General features: G+C 40.8%; 1 protein-coding gene across 7 annotated transcripts in view; it reads left to right on the plus strand.

Annotated features, from left to right (window-relative positions):
- Positions 1-26183, plus strand: part of FYB1 (FYN binding protein 1) — a 163998-nt gene that overhangs the window by 44590 nt on the left and 93225 nt on the right. Inside the window, exons 1-3 of one of the 7 annotated variants that reach the window (XM_016953377.4) lie at positions 5761-5881; positions 12309-12648; positions 22347-23508. In XM_016953377.4, coding sequence (XP_016808866.4) covers positions 22374-23508 — 1135 coding nt within the window. In that variant the 5' untranslated portion in view covers positions 5761-5881; positions 12309-12648; positions 22347-22373. Of the gene's footprint in view, positions 1-5717; positions 5882-7352; positions 7685-12308; positions 12649-16358; positions 16475-22281; positions 23509-26183 lie in introns of those variants that run through there. The other 6 variants (XM_016953375.4, XM_016953381.4, XM_016953378.4 and 3 more) reach the window with 6 other exon arrangements.

Genomic DNA, 26183 nt, shown 5'->3' on the forward strand with positions numbered 1-26183 from the left:
ACATTGGGCTTTGGTTTGCTAACATAAAAACCTAAAACTCTGGAGCCTTCCCAGCCTAATGCTCTGTCAATTAAAATGTTGTAACAGACACATACACACCACACACACATATATACATACATGTATATATGGGTTCATTAATACATATTCACATTTTTGCAGTGCTTACTCAAATATATTTTACTGCTAGCTGTACAAAACCAAAAATCTTCAGTGACCACTCTTCTGCATGGCAGAAAATCAGGAAGAGACTAAAGGATGCAAAGTGGGGAAGCAGACACAGTTCTCATACCTCTGCTTCTTAAAGATTGCTGACATCTTTTATAAGGTTTTGTCCACTAATAAAACCCCATGTAGCAAAAACCTCTGGAAGGTATTCAAGTCCCTTATAACTTTCCGTAATGTAAATGCATTTCTAGAATTTTAGAAGCTTGGAGGTGGAAAAATCTCTGATGTTAACTAAGTAGTTTCCTACTTGGAAGAAAGCAGGAAGAATGAGCAGGTTAGAGGAAAGAGGTTGAAGTTAGAAGGATTTAGGGAGAGGAAAGTAGAGAAAAGCCACTTTTTACACATTAAATAGGAGCCAGTCCTGCAGCTTGCAGATTGTAATACTTCTCTGATATGTGTACATGAGTGTTGAGTTGAGTAAGGGGAAGTAGCTGTTAAAGTCAAAGAAAATAAGCAGAACCCATTTCTTTTCTTCTCTCCTACACAGTCCATTCTCATCCTAATGTGTTTGGGCACTGAGTGATTTCTGACAACAGACAATGAGCTCACTAGAGGAATACACACCTTTAATGAACTGTGATCAGGATGTGATTGGCTTAAAGACAGAGCTCTTGACAAGTCAATATATGTTGGCAGGGCAACAATAAGCTTCCAGAAAGGCGTGGACTCCTCAGAGCTTCATCTGCTGCTGTCTGGAGCAGTGGCGAAGCTTGGGAGGCCACTCCCTGGGTGAGCAAGCAGAAGGTGGCAGCCCTCCCCCATCTGTCTTCACAGGATGCCTAATCCTTGTAGTAAGGGAAACCATCAGGACTGTGCTAAAGGTTGACCGGAGGCCAAATCATTTCACTTTCAAACACATTCATGATTTGTTTTCTGAGTAAGTCACTGGAGGCTTTTATCTGGTACAGCAGAGCTGGCTTGGCCACCAGAACCAGATCACCTTTCCTTGCAAGATGGCTGGAATGGCCATCGGTTTCGTGTTATTTACTCCTTTGAGAATATTAACTTCATCATTTTTTTAATTGTGGAAAAATATAATTTCTAGTAAGTACAACAATAAGTACAGTATTTAATTTAGAGGACAGAGAAGCAAGCATTTTGACAAGTGATAGGCATGAACAGGCTGACACCTCAAAGTCATCATTTTACTGAGCAGACAGCACAGGATAGGGTTTCTCCACCTGGAGAAGAGGGGAGTGTGGGATGACATAGGGACAGTAGAAAATTTGGGCTGGGGTATAAAGACAGAAATTCTTATATCTGAAATGGATATTTGATACTGGGAGTAGTGAGTTGAGAATAAGCTGACCTTCTCCATCTCTACTACACCCACCCCCACTCTAATTCTCTTTACCTAGGGTTTTATCTCCTTGTATTGCACAACAGAGCTGCACCAGATAGGGAAGTGGAAACCTAGTTTTTACGTCCACAAAGAATGAGCTACTCATTGAGACGTTCATCATTTGCTTAGAATTACTCTTGCATGGGGGAATGGAAGCCCTAAACATTTAATAAATATCCAGAAGCACTGAGGTGTTAGCTATGATTCTGTAGCAGATGTTAAGACCAAAAACTTTATTTAAGAAGCCTTTGAATGATTTTTTTTAATTTAATTGCTCAGGTTTCCCTGTAATTTATGAAGGCCTTTAGTGAATAGCCACAAAAATAATGAAAACTTCATATTCAAATAATAACTTAATATTACATTATTGGTTTCCTTTAGAAACATAATGCAAGTAATTCTTTTCAACTTCACCTTCTGTCAACACCATCTCAAGGAGGACTATACGTAAAGGAAAATATGCTCCTCATATTTTTATATTTTCCTCTAAATGATAGGGGAAAATACTACTACTATACGGTGTCTTAAAAGTCTTACATTAATTCGCCAGTTCAGAAAATTGGTTGCCTGTAACCAAAGCATGTAGTAAAATAGGTTTGCATGAAAAGCAATACTTTTGCTTTTATTTTTTTTATTTTTTATTCTTAAATTTAATTTTATTTTATTTTAAGTTCCAGGGTACATGTGCAGGATGTGCAGGTGTGTTACATAGGTTAACGTGTGCCATGGTGGTTTGCTGTACATATCAACCCATCACCTGGGTATTAAGCCCGGCATGCATTAGCTATTTTTCCTGATGCTCTCCCCTCCATTGCCCTCCCCCAACAGGCCTCAGTGTTTGTTGTTCCTCTCCCTCTTTTATTGATTATAAGACACATAACACAGAGTGACAAGGGGAGAATCAAATGTAATTATCAGCATCATCATCTTGTTGTAATCAAATAATATTACTGCACAAATTTTCCTTTGTGAGTAAAGATTTTATTAAAATAGAAAAATGAGTGTTTATTATTATGCAATAATAAGAAAAGCTCAAAATAAGATAAATTTGAGCAAGTATCTATACTTCCGCTTATTTCGGAAACATACCATCATGTTACTAAACTCACCTCATAGCATTTTAGTTGTTTTTATTAAACCTTCAAACCTTTCAGACACTACTAAGCATAGAGACCATTCATATCAAATGAAACTTTCAGTTTTTTAAACTAAAACTTTCTAAATGTGTACATTTGTTTTCTGCCTTTTTGGAAAGCAAACTTTTAAAAATGTATATACTTTTAGGACACAGAGGCTGAGAGATATAAATTGCTGGGCTCACCTTCCCTTTCCTGGGACAAATGCATTAAAAAAGAGCAACAGTCCCACAAACCAGGAAGCGCCCTTGGCCTCTAATAAATTAATTTATTCAGTGTTTATAAAGTGCCTTCTGTGTGCCTGGCAATGTACTACAAGCTAGAAATCCAGGACAAATAAGCCACAGTTACCGCCAACCCTTAAGGAACTCATGATCTAGTGAGAAAGACAGACATACCTCCAACAACTAAGAGAGAGTACAAGACGCCAGAGCTCAGAAGGCCTTACCCAGTCTTGTGGGACAAAGTTCAAAAGGAGATCATATCTACACTGGGTTTTGGAGCATAAGCAGGAGTTAGCCAGGTGAAAAAGGAGAGGGGGCAGTACATTCCATGAAGACAGGGCGTGTTGCTTGCTTTTGGAGGATTATTTTATTTTATTTTATTTTATTTATTTTATTTTATTTTTGAGACAGAGTCTTGCTCTTGTTGGCCCGGGCCGGAGGGCAATGGTGCAATCTCAGCTCACTGCAACCTCCGCCTCCTGGGTTCCAGCAATTCTCCTGCCTCAGCCTCCTGAGTAGCTGGAATTACAGGTATGCACCACCACCACGCCCAGCTAATTTTTGGATTTTTTAGTAGAAACAGGGTTTCACCATGCTGGCCAAGCTAGTCTCGAACTCCTGACCTCAGGTGACCTACCCTCCTAGGCCTCCCAAAGTGCTGGGATTATAGGCGTGAGCCACCTCACCCAGTGGATTATTTTATTTTGTTTTGGCCATCTGAGAGAGGTTGGCAGAGAGGAGAAGAAAAACAAGTAATCCCAAATTCCAATTAGGCTTCCTTCATGGCCCAAGATCAACTGTCCCATGTTAGGTAAAGTCTTCCTCAACTCTTCTGCCCCCATGCAGAAGAAATTACGTATTCCTGGGTATTTCCAGAGGCCTTTATCCATACTTTGAGCTTAATACTCATCACAGTGTGTCATGGTTAGTTATACAGTGTCTATCTCTATAGTGGTTATAATACATGTTTGGTTGCAGCAAAAGAGACACAACATAACACTGATTTTTAAAAGTTAAATGTCTGTCCTCCTGTTCCCTTCTTTATAACCATCTAGCAAAATCCAGTGAAGATGGGGTTGTCTCCTGTGTTGGGGGCCAGGTCCTTCTATCTCCTGGCTCTGTCATGCCTAGAGTATTACCTTAGTCATCACTGGATCAGAAGAGCTCAGGCCCCCACAGCATCCCAGCCAGCTGGGAGGGGAAAGCATGATGGGGCCCTCTTTTAGGACACACCAAGAAGCTACATAGATCCCTTCTGCATAGATCCCATTGACTAAAACTTAACCACATGGCCAAATCTAATGTCAAGAGGGACTAGAAAATGCCTTATCCTGTGTAGCTGTGGGCCAGGTAAAAAGCCAGAGATCTCTTAGGATAGAATAAGCATCCTAAACTTTTGGCAAACTTTTTCTGCAGAGGACTAGATAGTAAATATTTCAGGCCATATACGGTCTCAGCCATGTCATCATCATTGTTGTCATCATCATTGTTACCATCATTGTCTTCTTTTGCTTCTTCTCCCTTTTCTTACAATTCTTAAAAAATGTAAATTCTTAGCCTGAGGTCTGTACAAAACATTCCACAGGCCAGATTTGGCATGCGGGCCATAGTTTGCGGACCCTACTACTCTATAAGAAGGGAAAATCATACGGGGAGGAAAGTGACCATCTCTGGCATAACGTCTGTAAGATTATAAGCCACTGAGTGGAAAATCCTTGTCTTCTCCATCTTTCTAGTCTTGACCAGTGCTTGACCCACACAGTAAGTGTTTGATGTTTATGAATGAATGAGTAGAAGGAAGGTGGGGGAGGTTAATTTCACAATCACAATTTGTTAAAATCTCATTTAGTCCCAATGGTAGCCTCTGTTTTGGGGGGTTTCTTTTCTTTTCTTGTCTTTTCTTTTCTTTTTTGCTTTTCTTTCTTTCTTTCCTTCTCTTTTTTTCTGTCTTTCTTTCTTCTTCTTTTTTTTTTTTTCCTTCAGACAGGATCTTGCTCTGTTACCCAGGCTGGAGTGCAATGGTGGTGCAATCATAGCTCACTGAAGCCTTGAACTCCTGTGCTCAAGAAATCCTCCCACCTCAGCTTCCCAAATGTCTGGGGCTACAGGCATGCACCATCACACTTGGCTAATTTTTTTTTATTTTTGTAGAGACAGGGTCTCACCATGTTGTCAAGACTGGTCTTGAACTCCTGGTCTCAAGCAATCCTCCTGCCTCAGCCTTCCAAAGTACTGGGATTACAGGCATGACCCACTACACTCAGCCCCATTGGTAGTCTTTTCACATGGATTATCATCTAAATACTCCATTTCTTCCAGCCTCAAGAATAGTCTAACAGAGAGCCGACAGAGTGAGTCTAGTGGGCTTTCCAGCACATGAGTGACCACCCTTCAGTTGATATGGTCAAGCACCCCACTTTACCTCCTGACCTCAGGTGCAATTAGGTTCCAAATATTCCACATGCTCCAGTGGACCTTTCTAATTGTAAGCATCCCCCTTTGGCCCCCATTGCAGGTGACACTCCTGGGTGTGTGGGAAGATTATGGGTCCAAAGAACTTACAGCTTCTTCCTCTTGAATAAACATGGTGGCAGGCAGGAGAATCTTGTTTTGGTTTTACCCTTTTAAATATCACATGCTTGGTGGGAATGTTAGCAGAAGTATCCAGGCTGAACAGACACTTTTAAGTTCCCCTTTCTCCTCCTTATTACTCAATATCCTGAGGGCATAATAGAACTTTTCTTGTCTAAGTTTGCCTGGTCAGGGGAAGGAGGTGTGGCTCACTCAACCACTGCCCTGGACAAAACCCTGCCAGGCATCAGAAAGCTCCGCAGTTCTTGAGTTCCACATGCAGAGCAGATGCGACAGGCAGAAGTGAGTGGGGCCCAGACCCTGGCCCAGGAAGATCCACTAAAGGAGGCCATCCTTCCACCTTCTTCTGCAGGAGTCAGGTAACAGCTATGCCTAGGTTTCTTCTTTCAAATAAATGTGTAATTTTTTATAGCAGGAAAAAAGCACCACTTCCAAATTCTGGCAGCACAGACTGTGCTAGCTGAATAACTGAAGGAAACGCATGTTCTGTTGGAAAATAGCAAAAGAGATGAACAGGAGACACTAAAACTCAGCCTCATGGTAGCCAAAAGGATGATAAGCAGATAAAAATGTGGCCGGGAATGTGTCTGTCACTTGCTCTTTCATAACTGGATAAGGCCTCTCATGTGTTCTTGTTGGAACCTCTGGTGCCACTAGCGTTAAATAACGTCTTGCAGTGAAACCAGAAACAAGGTTTTATTGCCAACAGAGCTGGGCACAGATGGTTTATTTCATCCTTGTTCCTAACAAATATGTGTCCATCCTTTTGATGAGAAAGAGTAACTTTCAATTTCCTCCAAACCTGGCAGGAGGTGAGGATTCACATGAGATTTCTACATAGACTAAAGAAAGGGACTATACTGCCATGAATTATGCCTTCTCAGAAGGAATCCTGGCAAACTGGATAAATGATGGCAAACAGCTGCAGATCAGCCAATGAGGCCTTTCAAAGCAACCAGCAACTCCAAATTTTCATCGGAGCCTTTGGCTCTCTTGTATACATTGCTGATTCTTCTGAAAAATTCACAAGGTCTTTTCCCCCCATTTAACTTGATTTGCAGTGAAGTAATTAATAGAAATGGGCCTCTGACTCTGCCTTCTATTAGCTGTGTGACTTTGGGAGAGCCACTTAACCTCTCTGTGTCTCAGTTTTCTCATCTAAACATGGGGATAATAATAGAACTCATCTCATGGAGTTGTTGAGGGGATAAAACTATATACACTTTTTGAATACTAATGTAAAATAATAATTAATATTCACCATCTTAAATATTTTTGCATTAAATACAAATAATTTTGCGTGGGAAACAGATGGGCTTATCACCGGAAGGGTGAAGTTGTGGCTGTGATTTTCTGCCCATGCTATGGGAATGCCACCGGAGGTTTTAGGTAGAGTAAAACGTCCCCATGCAATGTGAGACACACATACTTCAAATAGTCCAATACCTTAAGAAATTAATCATAAGTGATAGGTGAGGGGGAGGAGGATAAGGGTGCTCTTTCCAATAAAACCACGTTTTATGATGTACCATTAAAGGCGATCCTGAATATCAAAGGCGTTATGGTGCACTTAAGGCACCCCATGGAAAAGTTGACCATCTGTTTCAAAAAGGAAAGGCTAAAAAGGTTTCCATTTCCCTTGAGAAATTATTGTAAAGGTTGAAATCCACACTGCCTGACTGTCATGTCCATCATTTGTTTACTACCATTGGGCTTCAAACTCCCCCCAGCTTCTGCTGGAGTCCAAAGGCTTGGAAGCTCGCAGCAGCTGATTTCTGGTGCAATGCTGCACCTTGCAAGTTACGGCTGCTTCATAGAGCAATCACACTGACATCTAGTGGTCCAAAGAGTAAGTGCAGGCGGTGGCTTTGAAGCTTTTACCAGCCTCAATGTGCTTTAAAAACCACATTTTCCACCATTTACACAATACGTTAACAAGAGAGAGAGGTCAGGGATGTAGAAATGATATTTCATTTGTCTGAGGTGTTACTAGAGGCTGCTCTAAAGGAACATTTCTAAAAACAAGAAAGTGAAGAGAGTGAACCGTGGCTCGCTGGCGGGTTTGGGCTGTGGTTCCAGAGGTTGCGGTTAAGACTGTGACTCCAGAATCAAGATCCTGAGCTTGAAGGTGGTCTCTGCCACGCACCAGCTGTGGGCCTTGGGTGAGTTCCTAAATGGTTCCATGACTCAGTTTCTTTATCTGTCAAATGGGGATAACAGTAACGTCTCCATTGACCTGTTTTGAGGTGATCCCTGAAAAGCTCGTAGCACAGCACCTGGCCCAGAAGGCAATCGGGGCTGCCCTCTGTTCTTGTTGTGACTGTTTTTTAAGAGCAAGCTGCTGCAGAAGCTGGCACCCCACAGGTCAGACAGCATAGCGCAGTGGAAAGCTCAGAGGATGAGCAAGGGAGAGACCCAGATTTTAGCCCAACTGTGTGACCTTGGACAGATCCCTTACGCAGTTTCCTTTTTGTAAAATGAAGGACCTTGGTTCGCTAATGTTTAAGGATTTTTTCCTTTCTCAAACGTTGTGTTCTAAACCTTGTACAGGCTTCTAATTGAAATTGTTCTACCTTTAAGGCCCATTTGTCTCCTCTCTTTTCACCAAAGCCCAGGGCCAAGCATTTCCCAGGTGTTTATTATATAGTTGCTGACTGATAAGAAGTGATCGTTGGAATGCTCTCTATTAGTCACTGGGAATAAACCAAGAATGTCTTTGGGCAGGAATGAAAATCCAGTGGGAAGCTCTGGAACTCAAGGAATATTCCCCCATCAGAAGCTGGTCTGGGGTTTCTCTGATAAATTTGGAAAGCTCAGTGGTTGTCTTGTTTTTCTACCTCTGCTAATCAGTCTCTCTAAACAGATAAGAAACCGGGAAAACCACTTAGCTATATAGATTCAATACATAACCTTGTTCATCACGTTGCTGCAGCCTGCGCCTTGTGAGTTGGTCAGAGCAGTGGATGACTTTGCTTCTAAGTGCAGGTGAAATGCCACCAAATTCACATGCTGCCTGTGACTAATGCCTAACTCAGTCTTTCCAAGCCAGGGATAATCCCAGCTGGGATGTCACCTCTAATATGGCAACAAATGGTGGTGCAGCAAAAAATAATCATGAACCAGTCTTTCTTCCCTTCTTCCTAAACTTCATCCACATAGACTGTTGGATATTTATAGAAATCCGGCACAAACACAGGGAGGGGAACGACACACACTGGGGCCTGTTGCAGGGCAGGGGGAGAGAGAGCATCATGATAAATAGCTAATGCATGTGGGGCCTGATACCTAGGTGATGGGTTGAGGGGTGCAGTAAGCCACCATGGCATGCATTTACCTGTGTAACAAACCTGCACATCCCGCACATGTATCCCAGAAAGAACTTAAAATAAAATTTTAAAACAAATAAACCAAAGATTGAACAAAGGAGGGAGCTGCGGGTAGAATTTTAACAACATGCATACCACTATTTTTATATTAGAGATTTCTAATATATGCTAATATAAATATATGCAATATTAAAAATCGTATTATACACACACATGAAAAAAGTTTACTTTGGGAGTTTTGTAAGGGCATGTATTATTTTCCTGTGGTTTCTGTAACAAAGTACCACAAACTAGGCAGCTTACAACAACAGAAATCTATTCTCCCTCAGTTTTGGAGGCCAGAAGTCTAAACTCAAGGTGTCAGTAGAACCATGTTCCCTCTGGAGGCTCTAGGGGAGGATTCGTTTCTGGCCTCTTCCAGCTTCTGGTGGTTCCAGGGATTCCCTGGCTTGTGGTTGCATCACTAAAACCTCTACCTCTCTTGTAAAATGGCCCTCTCCTCTTCTGCTCTCTCTTCTTCTCTATCTTATAAGGACACTTGTCATTGGATGTAGTGCTACCTACATAACCCAGAATGATTCCGTTGCATGATCCTTAATTACACCTGCAAAGACCTTTTTTCCAAATAAGATCACATTCACAGGTTCTGATACATGGGCGTATCTTTTTGGCATATACATGGGCATAATTTATAGACAAGCAACCAACATCTGCATTCCAATCCCATTCACTCGTGCTAAATCAGGGTACCTCCACCAAAAGGTGCCCCAATCCTTGCCACTGAATTTCTGCCACTCTTTTGGTAGTAATTGATCAAGAAAAATGTGAGGATAAGACAGATCCAGGATTCCACTGGTTTTTAATAATGTTTGCTTCTGAATACACCGCAAGATGCCACACCCTCCCCCTTGCACCCCTGGCTGGCTGGGCTGGTGAGTCTCTCCAAAGATCCCTGAGAGGAGCACAGCAGGGTGGGTTGGGCCACACAGCAAGTGCTGCTTTAAAAAAACTTCCCCCAGGGTGATCCTACCACACAATGTGCTTCTCATCATTTCCCCATCGTCATTGCAATGAAAACCACTCAAAATATTTTTATTTACTCTATCAGTCAAAAAAAAAGTAGTCAGTGAGAGTTGTGCTTATATTTCTCAAATGGATTTTTTATTATTTTATTCATATTAGATGTTTGACATCGATCCACTGTTACATTTAATTTAAATTTATAATTCTTCAAACACTTTTTAAAACATTCTTATTGAATTTTTAATTATGGTAAAATATATATAATATAAAATGTGCCATTTTAACCATTTTTAAGGGTAAAATGTGGCATTACATACATTCGCATTGTTGTGCAAACATTGCCACTATTGATTTCAGGAACTTTTTCTTCTTTCCCAACTGTAACTCTATATCCATTAAACATTAATTGCCTGTTCCCTCCTCCCTCCAGCCCCTGGCAACCACCATTCTACTTTCTGCCTTTATGAATTTGACTACTCTAGGTACATCATATAAGTGAAATCACACAATATTTTTTTTTTTTGACACAGAATCTCGCTCTGTTGCCCAGACTGGAGTGCAGTGGTGCGATCTTGGCTCACTGCAACCTCCGCCTCCCAGGTTCAGGTGATTATCCTGCCTCAGCCTCCCAAGTAACCTGGGATTACAGGCTTGCACCATCATGCCTGGCTAATTTTTGTATTTTTAGTAGAGATGGGTTTTCACCATGTTGGCCAGGCTGGTCCCAAACTCCTGACCTCAAGTGATCTGCCTGCCTTGGCATCCCAAAATGCTGGGATTACAGGCATGAGCCACAGCACCCAGCCAATACTTGTTGTTTCGTGACTGGCTTATTTCACTTGGCGTAATGTCTTCAAGGTTTCTCCTTGAATGTCAGAATTTCCTTCCTTTTTAAGACTGAATAACATTCCATTGTATTATAAACCTCATTTTGTTTATCCCTCTATCTGTCAACAGACACTTGGTTTGCTTCCACCTTTTGGTATTGTAAATTATGCTACTATAAACATAGGATCTACCCATATCTGCTCAAGTCCCTGCTTTCAGTTCTTTTGGGTATACACCAGAAGTGGAATTGTTGGATCATTTGGTCATTCTATGCTTAATTTTTTGAAGAACCACCATACTGTTTTCTATAGCAGCTGCACCATTTTATGTTCCCACCAGCAGTGCACAAGCATTCAACTTCCCCAAATCCTGTCCAACACTTGTTATTTTCTGCTTTTTTTAAATTATAGCCATTCAAATGGATGTGAAGTAGTATCTCATTTTGGTTTACATTTTTAACTAAAAGAAAATTCTGTCTAGAAATAATAGATGACTCTCTCTGTGGTACTTTCTTTTGAAAACCATTTAGTATGTAGAAAAGCATAACACAGGAAAGGGTTTTGGTGTGTTTCATTTTTTGTTGTTCTTTGAACTAACCAAAGATGTTAACACTTTTTTCACTTTTTCATTCAGACGAAGTTGTTATATATAAATGCATTGTTATCAATCTGATTTTTGCCATGGGACTTCCCAAATTATAACTTCTTTCTTCCGTAGTATCTGTTTATGCCCCTCTTCAACCACCCCTGGTAATAAGTTTGAGGCTGCAGCCAAATGAACAATAATCACCATCTCAGGCAGACAATGAATGAACCAGAATGGTGTCCTGGGCCCCTAAACTACCAGTTAGATGGTTCATGTAACCAACTCTAAGGGGCAGCTGTTTGGAGCCAGGGTTGGGCTAAAAAAGCCCTAATATAGTCATCTACCTAAACACCTCACCCCCACACCAACACACACACAGAGACTAAATGTTTTTTTAAAACAAACGGAATTGTTTGTCTTCTCTTAGTTGTTTCCCCTTTCAGATTGCCCACGATGTTGCAAAGTCAATCAGGATGTTTTGGCCTTGAGCCCTATAAACCCCATGCCTTGCTCTGTTTCCTTGCTCGTCTCAGATCTGCCAGGATCACAACCATAAGTAGGACAAATGTTATCACATCCCTTGCAATGACAAGGGATTCTTGGACAGGAGGTCAATTGCTAGAGTTAGGTGGAAAACATTTTGGATTAGAATAAGAAACTGCTAAAAAGTTTTGTGTGTGAGCTGAGAACTTAAACTAGTAACTATACGAGAAAGACAATGAAAACCCTGGTTCCTATGGCATATAGGGTGAGCACAGAATTTAGAATCAGAACCTGGGTTTGGTTCTCATCCTACCACTTGCTAAAGCTTAGGTGACTCAGTTTAAGGTTATATATTAATAACACTAAAAACTAATTGGGCTTTGGGAGGATCAAATGAGATATTATATGTGAAATTTTATTTTAAAATGTGATTATTAGTTTAATAATGAAATTAGGAATGGGTATAAACTACTAAACTCTAGAATTTCTTGATAATTATATGAGTATATGTAGAGTTGGGTTTTTTTTTTTTTTTTGGCAGGGGGTGTGTAAAGGTGATTTGTTCGCCAAGAAAAGCGCTTTTAGTAAAGCACAGATGTTAATCTAGATCATGGAAAAGTGCCACACACTAGATTTAGCACATAAGCAAGGAGTCTCTAGAACACTCAGAAGAAAATGAATGAATCCATGAATGAATGGACAAGTGAGAGCCCAGAGCAGCTGAAGCTATGAAGTGCTTTGGAAAGAGAAGCGTGCCTGGGAAAAGAGAGTGGCTGGGTGCTAAGAGCAGGGTGAACACCATGGAAAACTTGAAATTGAAAACATCACAATTTTAATGAGAAAAAGTGCAACCCAAAGTGAAGAGCACCATTATAACAAAGGTGAGAAAAGATGCTCATCTTATGACAGTCTTGTTTCTGTGCAGTTATCAGAAAAAGTGAGCTAAGAGGTGTGAGGTGCTTATATTGTTTAATCCTGATTACTAAATACCAAATGCATTTTCTTCAAAGCTCTAAAGGAGAAGAAATGCAATGGGAACAAGGGGGAGGGTTGGGGGCAGGGAGGATATCCCACATTGTCATATTCCTTAGAGTAAGGTTTCAAAATATTATCTATTTCTCTTTGTGGAATCTTCCATAGCTTTCCATTTCTAATGTATAGCTTTCACTTTCCTCAAATCGAACTCTGGATCTCTCATTGACTAGAAGCTGCCACATGCCTTTTTTTATTTTTTATTTTTTATGTTTTTGAGACAAGGTCATGCTCTGTCACCCAGGCTAGAGTACAGTGGTGCATTCATGGCTCACTGCAGCCTTGACCTCCCGGGCTCAAGCAATCCTCCCACCCCAGCCTCCAGAGTAGCTAGGACTATAGGCACTCACCACTGTGCCTGGCTAATATTGCATATTCTTTTGTAGAAATGAGGTCTTGCTTTGTTGCCCAGGCTAGCCTCTATCTCCTGACCTCAAGCAATCCTCCTGCCTCAGCTTCTCCAATTGCTGGGATTACAGGCCTGAGCCACCCATTGTGCCCAGCTGCTGCCACCTGTCTTGGTTAGCTCGTTGAGTTCTTCCTCTTCTTAGCAGTTTTCACACAGATCTTTTCACATGCTGGGAAGGAAGTCTCTAGAAAACCCCACAGATAGCCTCATTCCTCCACCCCCACTTCACTCCATGTAGACAATAAGCTTTCAGTTTCTAACATCATGTTGAGTGTAGAAAAGAAATTTACCACCCAGGAGCGTGTGTCTGTGTCTGTCTATGTTTTCGTGTTTGTTGGGAGTGACACGAAGGCTGAGGAAAAAAAGAAAGCATAACATTTCTATTTTTCCCTTGACAAACAGTATCTTTCCCAGACATCAAGGATTTTTATTTCAGACTTCAAAAGTCCTTAGCAAAATAAAGTTTTTGTTGGGGTGTACATGAAAATAGAACAACCATAAGAAATAGGCCGGGCGCAGTGGCTCACGCTTATAATCCCAGCACTTTGGGAGGCCGAGGCAGGCGGATCACGAGGTCAGGAGATCTAGACCACGGTGAAACCCTGTCTCTACTAAAAATACAAAAAATTAGCCAGGCGTGGTGGCGGGCGCCTGTAGTCCCAGCTACTCGGAGAGGCTGAGGCAGCAGAATGGCGTGAACCTGGGAGGCGGAGCTTGCAGTGAGCCGAGATCGCGCCACTGCACTGCAGCCTGGGCGACAGAGCGAGACTCTGTCTCAAAAAAAAAAAGAAAAGAAAAGAAAAAGAAATAGTAGCTGAAATTTAGGTCTCTCTTTGAGGTTGGAGGAACAGAAAAAAATGAAAGAACTTATATTGTATTATGAAGTGTACATCAACTATTAGCCTAAGAACCAAATAAGCTACTAATAAGACATCTATGAAAACATTTTTCAATTATCTACAAGTTCGTTAGTCAAAACGTAAATTCCTGAAAAACTGTTTTCTAATTTGGTATTTTCAGGTCATGCAGGCTGAGTGAATTATCCTAAACAAATGTAAGTTAAATTTGCTATAAAAAATTGTAAAATAGAATAAGAAAAATAAGTGGTTTTAGGACCATTTGTTGTTCTGTACTATCTACATCTCACTCTATATTCTCTACATCCTATCGCCATTCTATCCACATCAAGAACTCAAAAACATATAGCAAAACAAACCTCAGAAACACATAGAAACTCATATATATTTATATGTATGTATTTATACTAGAGACAGGCCCTCACCACGTTGCTCAGGATGAACTCAAACCCCTGGGCTCAAGCGCTCTTCCCACATCAGCCTCCTGAGTAGCTAGGACCACAGGAAAGCACTATCATGCCTGGCTAGAAAGTCGTATTTAACTTCCTTATCCATTTATGCTTAAGCCCTCAGAGGCCATGGCAAAGTCAAAACTATTTGTACAGGAGCTATTTTGTAGGATAACCAGGAAAAGAATGTTGAAGGTTCGAATTTGTAGAATGATGATTGTCCCGCTCCTGATTCTAAAAACAGGGGGTACACAAAAATCCAACTGATGCACATGCCTTATAGAGAATACAAGGTGCCAGCATTTGGGAGGTGGACCATCACCATCAAAGCTTTACTACTTGCTAGGCTATCTTGCTTCTTCTGCTCTAATTCACTCTGGAAGAGAGAACACAGTAGAAACAGGAGAAGGGTCCGGATCATCAGTGCTCGGAATAACACCAGACCAGGAGATAATGCACAGCGACATCTGTGGTGGTTTTTCTGCCAAGGTCCGAGGGGACCTGGCGGGGCACACACACCACCCAGAAAGTCCCCATTTAAGTCAGGTGTTTCCTTCCACATGGCACCTCACAATGCAAGGCCATAGCAGACAGGGCATCGCTGGGGTTGTTGCAGTTCCACCTCCACCTTCACAAGTTACAGAAAAACATACAGGGGTTGTCACAATCAGGGCTACCACCGCTGCTTCCGCCACCAAGTCCTCCTACCCATGCCTTCGCCCAGAGCCTGCAGCAGAGGGCTCCCGCCCCAAGAACTTAATTTGCGGCGAGAGTCAAGTTCCCACATCCTGTTGAAGAGGGGCCTGGTGCTCTCTCCAGCCTCCGAGGCTCAGCCCACTGGAATGCATCACAGCCCATTTGCAATGAAATAGATATTCTATTGGCAAGTGCTTAAATCACAACTGCAGGTCAACAAAGGAGCTAAGAAAATCATCTCCTCCACTCCCATCTGTATGACCAATCAAGGTGAAATTTAAGTAAACGCAGTCCATCAGCCAGTACGTTCAATGCATACTATGGAAAGAGATGCGCCAGGATCAGGGATGTGTCTGCTTGTTTGCCGGGGAGGGAATTGCTGTTGAGGAGGAAAAATAAAACCAGGTTCCTGCTTTTACATCTCCTTAGGGAAACAGAGAACACACATGTAAATTATAATTCATTAAGAATCTAAATAGGCCGGGTGCGGTGGCTCATGCCTGTAATCCCAGCACTTTGGGAGGCTGAGGCAGGTGGTGGATCACCTGTGGTCAGGAGTTCAAGACCAGCCTGGCCAACATGGTGAGACCCCATCTCTATTAAAAATACAAAAATTAGCCAGGCGTGGTGGTGCATGCCTGTAGTCCCACCTGCTCGGAGGCTGAGGCACGAGAATCGCTTGAACCCAGGAGGCAGAGATTGCAGTGAGCCAAGATCGCGCTACTGCACTCCAGCCTGGGTGATAGAGGGAGGCTCCGTCTCAAAAAAAAAAAAAAAAAAAAAATACTTAAACAGTGTTAATCGGGATAAAAAAGAAAGATCACTGCTGTTCTATTATCGATAGAGGAGCTTGTTGTCTACGATGCTTGTGAAGGGTCTCGTCAGAAGTACTGTATTTTCAGCCAGCAACCGTTAACTCTTAAGTTGGAGTAGTTTTGAGGTAATTTCTAATAGTAAAGAGTTTTATGAATGTTTATTTTCAGATTAAGACCATTCCCTTTTCCAGGTTTACTGGGTACAACAGATCAAGTCTCTTTAAAGAGAAAACACTGTGTGTGTGTGTGTGTGTGTGCGCGAGTGCGCATTGTGTGTGTGTTGTGTGTGATGAGAAGGGATGGAGGGCTTGGTCATGGGGGTCATATGTGTTATTTTCTTTAATCTAGGTGATGCAAACCAGTAATGCAGAATCCTATTGCTCTATAAAAATTTGAATTGCTTGAATCTATTACAAATTTTTGCCAGTGTGCTTCCTGCCTCAAGGATGGTAAGTTTCTCCAGCTTAGGGGAGAACATTCTGTCTCCTCAGTCTTTTTGTTACACCTCCTGGTCAGGCCTTCGTAGAGCAGGTCCTAAGTTTGAGTAACAAAAGGCATCACCCCCACAGAACCTGGGTCTCCTAACCAGCGCACCGTCGTCACCCGCCCTGGCTGCAATCTCCGAAGCCTTAGGCAGGACGAGGGCTGGCTTCCTGGAACCTTTTCTCCTGTACTCATGAGCGCCCTCACAGCCTCTTGTTGTCCTCTGATGTCACTGTACTGGGGTCCTATTATGGGTAATGATGGCAGTGGCAGAAACAAATTTTGTTCCATAAGAAGAACCAGCAGTTGAGACCGAATAAGTCATGGGTAACAAACGACTTTATCTCAACATAACTAACAATAAAGAAACTCCACGTATGGTAAAAAATTATCAAAGATTTTTTGAAAAACCGATTTGGGTAAACTATTTTATTCATTTACTGCCTCCACCATGATTAGAAGCATTACATGCAATCAAATGAAGTCATTTTATTCCCTTTTTTATGGGCTTTATATAGGGAAGAGTAACAGCAGCCACAGCAGAGATTCATTCTCCTCTTGCTTTAATTGCAAAAGTGACACAAACATATCTTAAGGAGGTAAAATCTGGCTTCCAAGTCATTTTAAATTCATTAGTTTCCCATGATTTATGGAAGTTTTGTTTCTTTTGTATTTTAAAGAACATTCTAAAGATGAGACTTTCAAAGGTGGGCAACTTTAAAAACCATTGCTAGTAGTGGCTCATTTAGGTTCTATACAGTTATTTGTAGGTGTTAGAGTGCAGTCTATGGTAAAAAAAAAAAAATCAAAAGCAGACTTCCTGGTAAGTTAATTTCAGTAATTCAAGAGCAATAGAATTAGCTCAGGGTTTCTCAACCTTGGCACTATCCACATTTTGGACTGATAATTCTTTCTTGTGGGAGGCTCTCCTATAGGACAGATGTGCAGCATCCCTGGCCTCTACCCAACCCCTTCCCTGGCTGGTCATTTTCGTCAAAAATGCTTCCAGACATTGATAAACATCCCCAGGCGGGAAATTCCCCGGCCCACCCCCGCACCCCAGTTAAGAACCAGTAGATTAGCATAATATCCAAGAAATATTGAAAACCATGAGTAATATAACAATAAAACTAAAACAAAACAAAATCCTGTTCCCAATAATAGAGATAATATATTTTTAGTTTTCCAAATGAAACTATGTAGATGAACTGACTACAAAAGGGACGATTTTCTTTCTAGGAACAGAAAAGATGGGATGTCTGTCCTTCATGCCATCTCAGCCTTTAACTGTTTACTTGGTTCATTACTTTTATGCAGATTGCTAAAACTCAAAAAGATTTTCTGAAAACTGGGTTTGTTACCTGTCAATCTGGAGGTTGTAACGAAAGCATTTTTGTTAACAGACATTTTCCCAAGGTCTGTGGCAAATGTAAAAGTTTATACCATTGAAGAGACATAATTCTGAGGAAAGGCAAAATATATGGGGGCTAAAGGAAATTAATTTCTATGAAGAGATTTTCTACTATTAAATCCGTGTTTGTGAGCAATGTTTGTGAGTAATCTGGACTAAGCATTATATGGATACATAGCAGGTAGAAATAATAACAAATTGCTTCAAATGGCTTTGGAAAAGAAATTGCAAATGAATTTGAATTTGCAAATTCAAATTGCAAATTGCAAATTGAATTTCACAATCTGATGTCTTCCAGATTGTGAAATACATCCTCTGATGAATAAGTAGAAGCCCAATCTTGATATCATTAAGTTAAAAAGGTTCTGCAAATAACACGCACCAATATGATCCAACTAGCAAGGGAAAAAAGTAGGGTTAATATTGAAAATATCTAACAACTGGAATTGACATAGGTACCAAACAATCCCAATGGTTGCTGATCATGTATCCACCTGTACTGGTGTATATCTACCAAATATCAGCCCTAGAAAAAGGCAAGGTGCAGAGTAGAGGTTTCCATCTGTGTGAAAAGTGGGAGAAGGAAGGGTGTTTGTGTGTGAATATGTGTGTGTTTATGTTTGCATATGCACCGGTTAGCAACATACATAGGAAACTGGTGACAGTGATTGCCTCTAGAGAGAACTAGGGAAGGTCACCATGTAGTTTATTATTTAAGGAAGATCAGTTTGAGATTAAAAAGGAACATTGCTAATCATTATTCCAGAACAACAGGTATAAACTCATACTGTACTGGTAAATGAGGACATCAGCCTAGCCTAGAACTGGGGAACTAAGTTAAGGAGTTGTAGAAGGCTTACTTTCCACTCTATCACTCAAGAATATATTACCCCTACCCTTTTTTAAGTAAAAATAAAAGTACTAGATAATTGAATAGATATTCAATCTACAATGAAATCAGAGTGAGAGAATGTCCATTTTAAAAATCATTTTTGCTTTTTCTATCATTAGGCTTAAAGAAAAAAACTACCTATTATTGTTACGATTAAGGGTGAGTCTGGGTGTTGAACATTTTATCTACTAAACTTATTAACAGTGATCATGATTAAACAATCTCTAAAGCTAAGAAGCCAATATTACTGATTACATAGTTGCAGAGTTCAGGCTACTGATTTGCCAGACATATTAGTGGCTAAGGGGCTCTAAGATGTCCTGCATAGGAACATGTTGCTTTTTCTTTCCCTGTCTTTCAACATCCAGTGAAAAGTCTCACAGTGTAGGTAAACCAAACTTAAATATCATAATTCTATTATGTTATTCAGGAGTACATTAGTTCTAGCTACTTTGATTTAAAATTCGGACATAACATTAATGATTGTAACTTCGGAATTTGGTCACATAGAGAAATAATGTTTTGTGACTAGCAAATTAGAAAAACAGAGATGGCAGATAATTATTACATATATATTACATGCAATTCTTATCTAAGAATTTTACATGCCTTTGCCCATTTAATCCTTATTTTAAAACAAAAACCCTGTGAGCTATAGGTACTGTTATTATTCTTATTTTAAAGATGTAGAAAACTGAGCCTCAGAGAGGATAACTACCATGCTAGATCACGTGGTTAGTAAAATGGCAAAGTCAAGGTTTGAACTCAAGTCATAACCCCAGAGCCTGTGCTATTAACTTTGACATTGCACTGCTTCCTGGGTCTGGGTTGGCAGCTGAGAGACTTACGTTCCAATCCAAATCTACCACTTCCATATTTTCTAAACCAAAACCAGGACATTGAGTTTGATCATGGGCTAGGGTATTTCATGGGTTTTCCCCCATGAAATCCAAGACATAAAGTTGCCACCTAAGTAGGATACCACTTAAAACTCTTGCTTTCCATTTCCTCACCGATGCAGCGAGAGAAGGGACTACAGAATGACTAACATTTCACTTCATTTATAAAAATCAGAAATCCTCCAATGTGTCAGGTACTCTTTAAAGTGTTTTACACACAGCAAGTTGTTTAATTTTCCTAACAGTCCTATGGCTACACATTATTATTCCCATTAGGGAGGTGAGAAAACTAAGCCTAAAGAATTTTGATGCCTTTTGTCCAAGGTTACATAGCGAGTAAGATTCAAACCCAGGCCACCTGGTTCCTAAGTCTGTGCTTAGTCACTCAGCTATGTAGCCTCCTGTTATAAATCTGGGATATACATTATATGATATGGAATTAAGTCTAGAATAAAAGGCATCTTCCACAGAGACAGACTTCCTTCAGTTAGGGGGCAAATTTTTGTTCTTGGTACTGCCATAATTATGCCCCTTGTAGTGACGTTTGGGGTCCTCTGCAACTCTGATCTCTCTGAAGGTTCAGGGAAGAACCCATTCTCTCCTATTCCCTCCCCCAAGCACCCAAATTCTCCCTTGTTCTGCTGTCTTCCTGCCTCTTGCCTTCAGGAATTGCTTGAGGATTTGAGGAAGTCAGGGGTGGTAGAAAAGTGGCAAAGGGAGGAAAGGTAGAAAACAAGCAGTTTCCAACAACTCAGATAAGGGAGGTAAATTAAAGTTACAAAATTCAAGTTGGAATTTGCTGCTCCTGTTAGCTTTTCTGCTCCTGCCTAAATCCCTAGCCTCCTACCCTGCTACAGTTTGGTATGGAGAGAAACTCTTGCTGAGGGCACCATTTCTTGTAAAATCACTATGCACAGTATTAATCTCAGTGCCTGCCCTCATTCTCCAAGCATATATTAGAATCCTGAGGGAGCCAGGCCCTGGTCTAGGTGATGCAGGGATACAAAAAGAAATGAGACATTTTCTGGACTTCAGAGCCCCAGATACACCTGAGTTTGCCTGCCTGTGTTCACAGTTCCTACAACTGTTAGGTAGCATATTCAAGGCCTGGAGTTGCTACATAACAGTTCTAATAATAATTTCCATATATTGAACCCATATTGTACACCAGACAGGCATTTTACAAATTCCATGTTTAAAGCACATGACAATTCTGGCTAGGATTTAAACCCAGTTCTCATGTCTGGCCATGCCATCCTCCTGCAGTTCCAGCCTCATTTTCCTTTCTTGTGAAATGGGGTTAAATAATGTCATTCTTTTAGAACTACTGTAAGAATGAGATGGGATGATATAGAACAAAGCACATGTATTTACCCCCCACTAAATGGTAGTTCTCATCACTCTAAGAGGAAATAAGATAGGGGCTTGTAGAAGCACCTGAAGTGTGCATGAGTCAGGAGGTGGGAGCAACCTTCCCAGCTGGAGGGACCTGGTTTTGCACCTTGAAAGATGAAATGTGCCTGGGTATGGGGCAATGAAAGGTGGGGGATGAGAAGTAGGAAAGCATGTTATGGGTGAACTTTAAAGCATGAAAAGGGAAATTGTCATGGCCACATTGGTTAACTTCAGTGATTTTTTTTGAAGCCTCCAATTTTGAAATATTTCTAAAAGAACTAAAAATTTAATCTCCTTGCTTTTGAGACAAAGAGCAAACACACCATTAACTTTCCCAGGTAAAATGGGATTACATTCACAGAGAAAAATGAATGCCTATTATCTTTGCTAAGTAATACCTAAATTCTAGACAAGCAGGGGAGACTCAGTAAAAGCACCTCTGAGAAAAAGGGATGACTGTGGAAAGAAAGGTCTGGAAGTAAGACTGACAGCCTGTCCCTATTACCTCTTCCTTATCTTCCCCCTTGTGCCTCCAGACCATAACCTCTAAACAGAACAATTCTGAAAGTGAGTACAATCGCCTGCTAGTATGGATACAGGTGAATCTTTAGTGCTAAATAATTACAAATAAGGAGAAGTCATTTATTACTTACTTATAAAAATGAGCAAGGTTTTTCTGCCACATCTCCCTGTTAACAAACAGAACTTCAATGTGGATAGAAGCAAAAAAAAATACTCTTGCAAACCACAGAGATGTATGTTAAACATGGCCATGCTGTATAAAGCACACAGCCTCAATTTACAGAAGAACTTACTTTCATTTTTTAAAGGTAGTTTCTACTTAAGAGTTTCAATTATAAAATATGGAAGAAATCTTTTTTTAGTCACTTCCATATTTTTTCAAGTGAAACTTTAAAAATAAATAATACCAAGTTAGAGTAAATCCAACAAGATAGCTAGAGAAACAGCGAGAATAAAGAAAGGATTTGTTCCTTAAGTAAAAATAAGCAAGTCAGTCCGAGATAACCAAAAGAAAAAGCATATGCACAACCATAGCCTTCCTCTTTCAAGAAACTCTCGCAACTTATTTTGCCAGAGAGGAAGATAAATGTTACAATATCTTGCTAACCAATCAGCAACGCTGCAGGCCTCAAACCAGGAAGCTCTTTAAGGTATAGTATTTTAAACTGTGCAAGTAAGACTTTTGTCTCTCAGCTAGTTTTTGTTCCCTATGTTTGTAGGATGGAAAGGCAGATGTAAAGTCCCTCATGGCGAAATTTAACACAGGGGGCAACCCGACAGAGGATGTCTCAGTCAATAGCCGACCCTTCAGAGTCACAGGGCCAAACTCATCTTCAGGAATACAAGCAAGAAAGAACTTATTCAACAACCAAGGAAATGCCAGCCCTCCTGCAGGACCCAGCAATGTACCTAAGTTTGGGTCCCCAAAGCCACCTGTGGCAGTCAAACCTTCTTCTGAGGAAAAGCCTGACAAGGAACCCAAGCCCCCATTTCTAAAGCCCACTGGAGCAGGCCAAAGATTCGGAACACCAGCCAGCTTGACCACCAGAGACCCCGAGGCGAAAGTGGGATTTCCGAAACCTGTAGGCCCCAAGCCCATCAACTTCCCCAAAGAAGATTGCAAACCTACGTTTCCCTGGCCTCCTGGAAACAAGCCATCTCTTCACAGTGTAAACCAAGACCATGACTTAAAGCCACTAGGCCCGAAATCTGGGCCTACTCCTCCAACCCCGGAAAATGAACAGAAGCAAGCGTTCCCCAAATTGACTGGGGTTAAAGGGAAATTTATGTCAGCATCACAAGATCTTGAACCCAAGCCCCTCTTCCCCAAACCTGCCTTTGGCCAGAAGCCACCCCTAAGTACCGAGAACTCCCATGAAGATGAAAGCCCCATGAAGAATGTGTCTTCATCAAAAGGGTCCCCAGCTCCCCTGGGAGTCAGGTCCAAAAGCGGCCCTTTAAAACCAGCAAGGGAAGACTCAGAAAATAAAGACCATGCAGGGGAGACTTCAAGTTCGCCCTTTCCTGGAGTGGTTTTGAAACCTGCTGCGAGCAGGGGAGGCCCAGGTCTCTCCAAAAATGGTGAAGAAAAAAAGGAAGATAGGAAGATAGATGCTGCTAAGAACACCTTCCAGAGCAAAATGAATCAGGAAGAGTTGGCCTCAGGGACTCCTCCTGCCAGGTTCCCTAAGGCCCCTTCTAAGCTGACAGTGGGGGGGCCATGGGGCCAAAGTCAGGAAAAGGAAAAGGGAGACAAGAATTCAGCCACCCCAAAACAGAAGCCATTGCCTCCCTTGTTTACCTTGGGTCCACCTCCACCAAAACCCAACAGACCACCAAATGTTGACCTGACGAAATTCCACAAAACCTCTTCTGGAAACAGTGAGTTCTTTTCTCGTTTGCTATTCAGTATGGTTTACTCCAAGGCAGAGAATGTTTTAGCTTCTGGGGAAAGTTTTGTAACAAGGAATGATTCTCTATCTGGTACTCATGTGTATAATGAATTTTCTTTGTCTTGTTTTTTTCTTTCATGTGGGAGGTCTGGGAAAGTAGGAAGTCTTCATTCTGTGAGAAAATGCCTTGGTCAGCTGGGGTTTTGTTGGGGGAAGGGAGAGGGAATGCATCCACTTCATTGATACGTGGTTTTGCTTAATGATAACCATTGTATTTACTTCCTTTGTTGGGTTTCATTTCTGTTGAATGAGACTGAAGTATGTTACCCCTATCAACACAGAGGAGTTAGACAGAAAATGAGCTATCCTGTAGGTCAGCAGTTCCCAAAGGGAGCAATTTTGACCCCCAGGGGACATTTGGCAATGTATGGAGGCATTTTTGATTGCCACAACTGGAGGGTGCTACTGGCCTCTAGTGAGTAGAAGCTAGGGATGCTATTGAACATCCTACAATGCCCAGGACAGTCCCACAACAAAGAATTATTCAGGCCATAATGTCAATAGTACAGAGATGACAAGCCCTCCTTTAAGTGACTGCAAATATCCACACAATTCATCATGTTTCCTAAGCCCAGTATTCAAATGAGAAAGGAGCAATACTCATGAAATGGTACTTTGTGTTTCACATTTTAGCTATTTTCCATTTCTCAGTATAAAGTTTTCTGAACTTTTGTGATTCATAAAGTAATATATAGTTAGGAAAATGAGCCAGACAAAGGAGTACTTTACTCTCCGTTTGGGTAAATAGTTTAAATTTCTACCAGAGATATCACTGCAATTCTCTTGGATGTGGTACTGAGTGACTGCATGTAAGAAGCTCACACATGCCTGAGATGATTAATATTTTAGGTAAATGATGTGCAACTGTTGTTTATTGTGAGGGGGAAACAAGATGCCTACAGGTGACCACACTACTTGTAGTCGCATCTTTCTCCTTACCGAAGTATGGTCTAGTTAAAGCAATTCTAAGCCTAAAGGTTGTTTTTCGTTTTTGCACTGTAGAAACATCTTGCGATATGTTATCTTCCTGAGTTCAGTATTCTCCTTGTTCGTAAACAGCTTAGTGATCAAGTCCTCTGCTAATTCAAACACACAGAAAGCAAGTTTGGAATGACCCCATGACCATCTGTCTTCCAGAAAGGTTCATCCTTGTTTCACGTTGCATCTCCTCCTCATCTGTCATCTTGTTTCATTACCAGGTCATAATTCAGAACTATTATTTTTGTGAGACTTTCTAAAAGGTCCCTTATTTCTCTTATTTCTTCACCTCAGACAAAAAATTTAGTATTATAACCTCCATTTTATGGCTGTGACTTCACACCAGGGAAGGAGTTCTGATGTTAGGCAGAAATCCCTGGGAACTTTCTTCCATCTTTGTTTCACTCCCGCTCCAGTGTGGGTGGTGGCAGAGCACGGTGGTAACACATGTTGCCCGGTGTCACGCTTTTCAGTGAGTTGCCACAAATGCTAACCAAGTCCTCTTTCTGACTCTGAAGGCCTGACAAGGTCTGATTTTTAGTGAAGTAAAGCTACATGGGACCCAGGCAGAACTGCAGAGCAGACGGAGTTTATCCTTGTTCTCCTTCTCCTCTCCTTTGCAACCCTCCCCTACTCCTGAATGCTTCCTCACTGTCAGTAGCCCATGCCACAGTTCACATTTTAAATCCTGTCATCAGTGTAACCCCCTCAACATCTGATGCCTTGAGATGTATTATGCTCCAAAATGTATCCTGTTCTCTCTTCATTCACCTCTTCCACAAATCAAAACTCAATCCCTCTTAATCTAGATTGACCTCATTTGATATCTGGATTAAGCAATCTGATTCATAACTTTAAACTCTGAATAATACCCCTTTAAAGCATTCACCTTTTTAAAAAGCATTTGAATTCTTTTATCTTCTAAGTAGAAATTACATTCTGACTGAAAAAGCAGTAAGTGTAAAATGGTGTACAGTGAAGCTACCTTTAACCCTTGTCTGCCACTTTCTGGGTCTTTCCAGCCCCTACCCCATAGAAACCACTCTTCTTAATTTCTTATATGTCCATCTGAAGTTTCTTTATGTTCACAGAAGCAAATACAAACATAAATACTACCCCCCACCCCGGCTTTTTACTCATGAAGTAGAATATTATGTGCAATGCTCTGATCCTTGTTTTTTTAAAATAAATAAATCCTGTATATCTTTCCACATTTTAATAAAGAGTAACTGATTATTCTCTAGAGTTGCATAATACTTCAGTAAATGGGTGACAAGCTTAATCAATTTAACAATTTGTGTTGTTTCCAAAAGTGTTCTTTTGCAACAATACTGCAGAAAATAAACTCGTGTATGTGTCATAAAGTAAGCATTTATTTTCTGAACACAAAATTTTTTAAGTCAGGTCTGCTGACTCTTGATCCTGCCACTGCTATTTTTCTTAAACAATGCTAGAAATACTAAGTAATTTACCATTTAATTTAGGAAGGTTAAAATATATCAGAATTAGAAAGTATATGTTCATTTTATATAACTGGATAAGCAATATAAAGAAAAGAATTAAATTTCTGTTGTAGCAAAATTTTTTAAAATTCTGAAATTCTATTTTTTTATAATTCTGGAGTAT

This window comes from Pan troglodytes, chromosome 4, assembly GCF_028858775.2.
Source record: "Pan troglodytes isolate AG18354 chromosome 4, NHGRI_mPanTro3-v2.0_pri, whole genome shotgun sequence".
Taxonomy (NCBI): Eukaryota; Metazoa; Chordata; class Mammalia; order Primates; family Hominidae; genus Pan; species Pan troglodytes.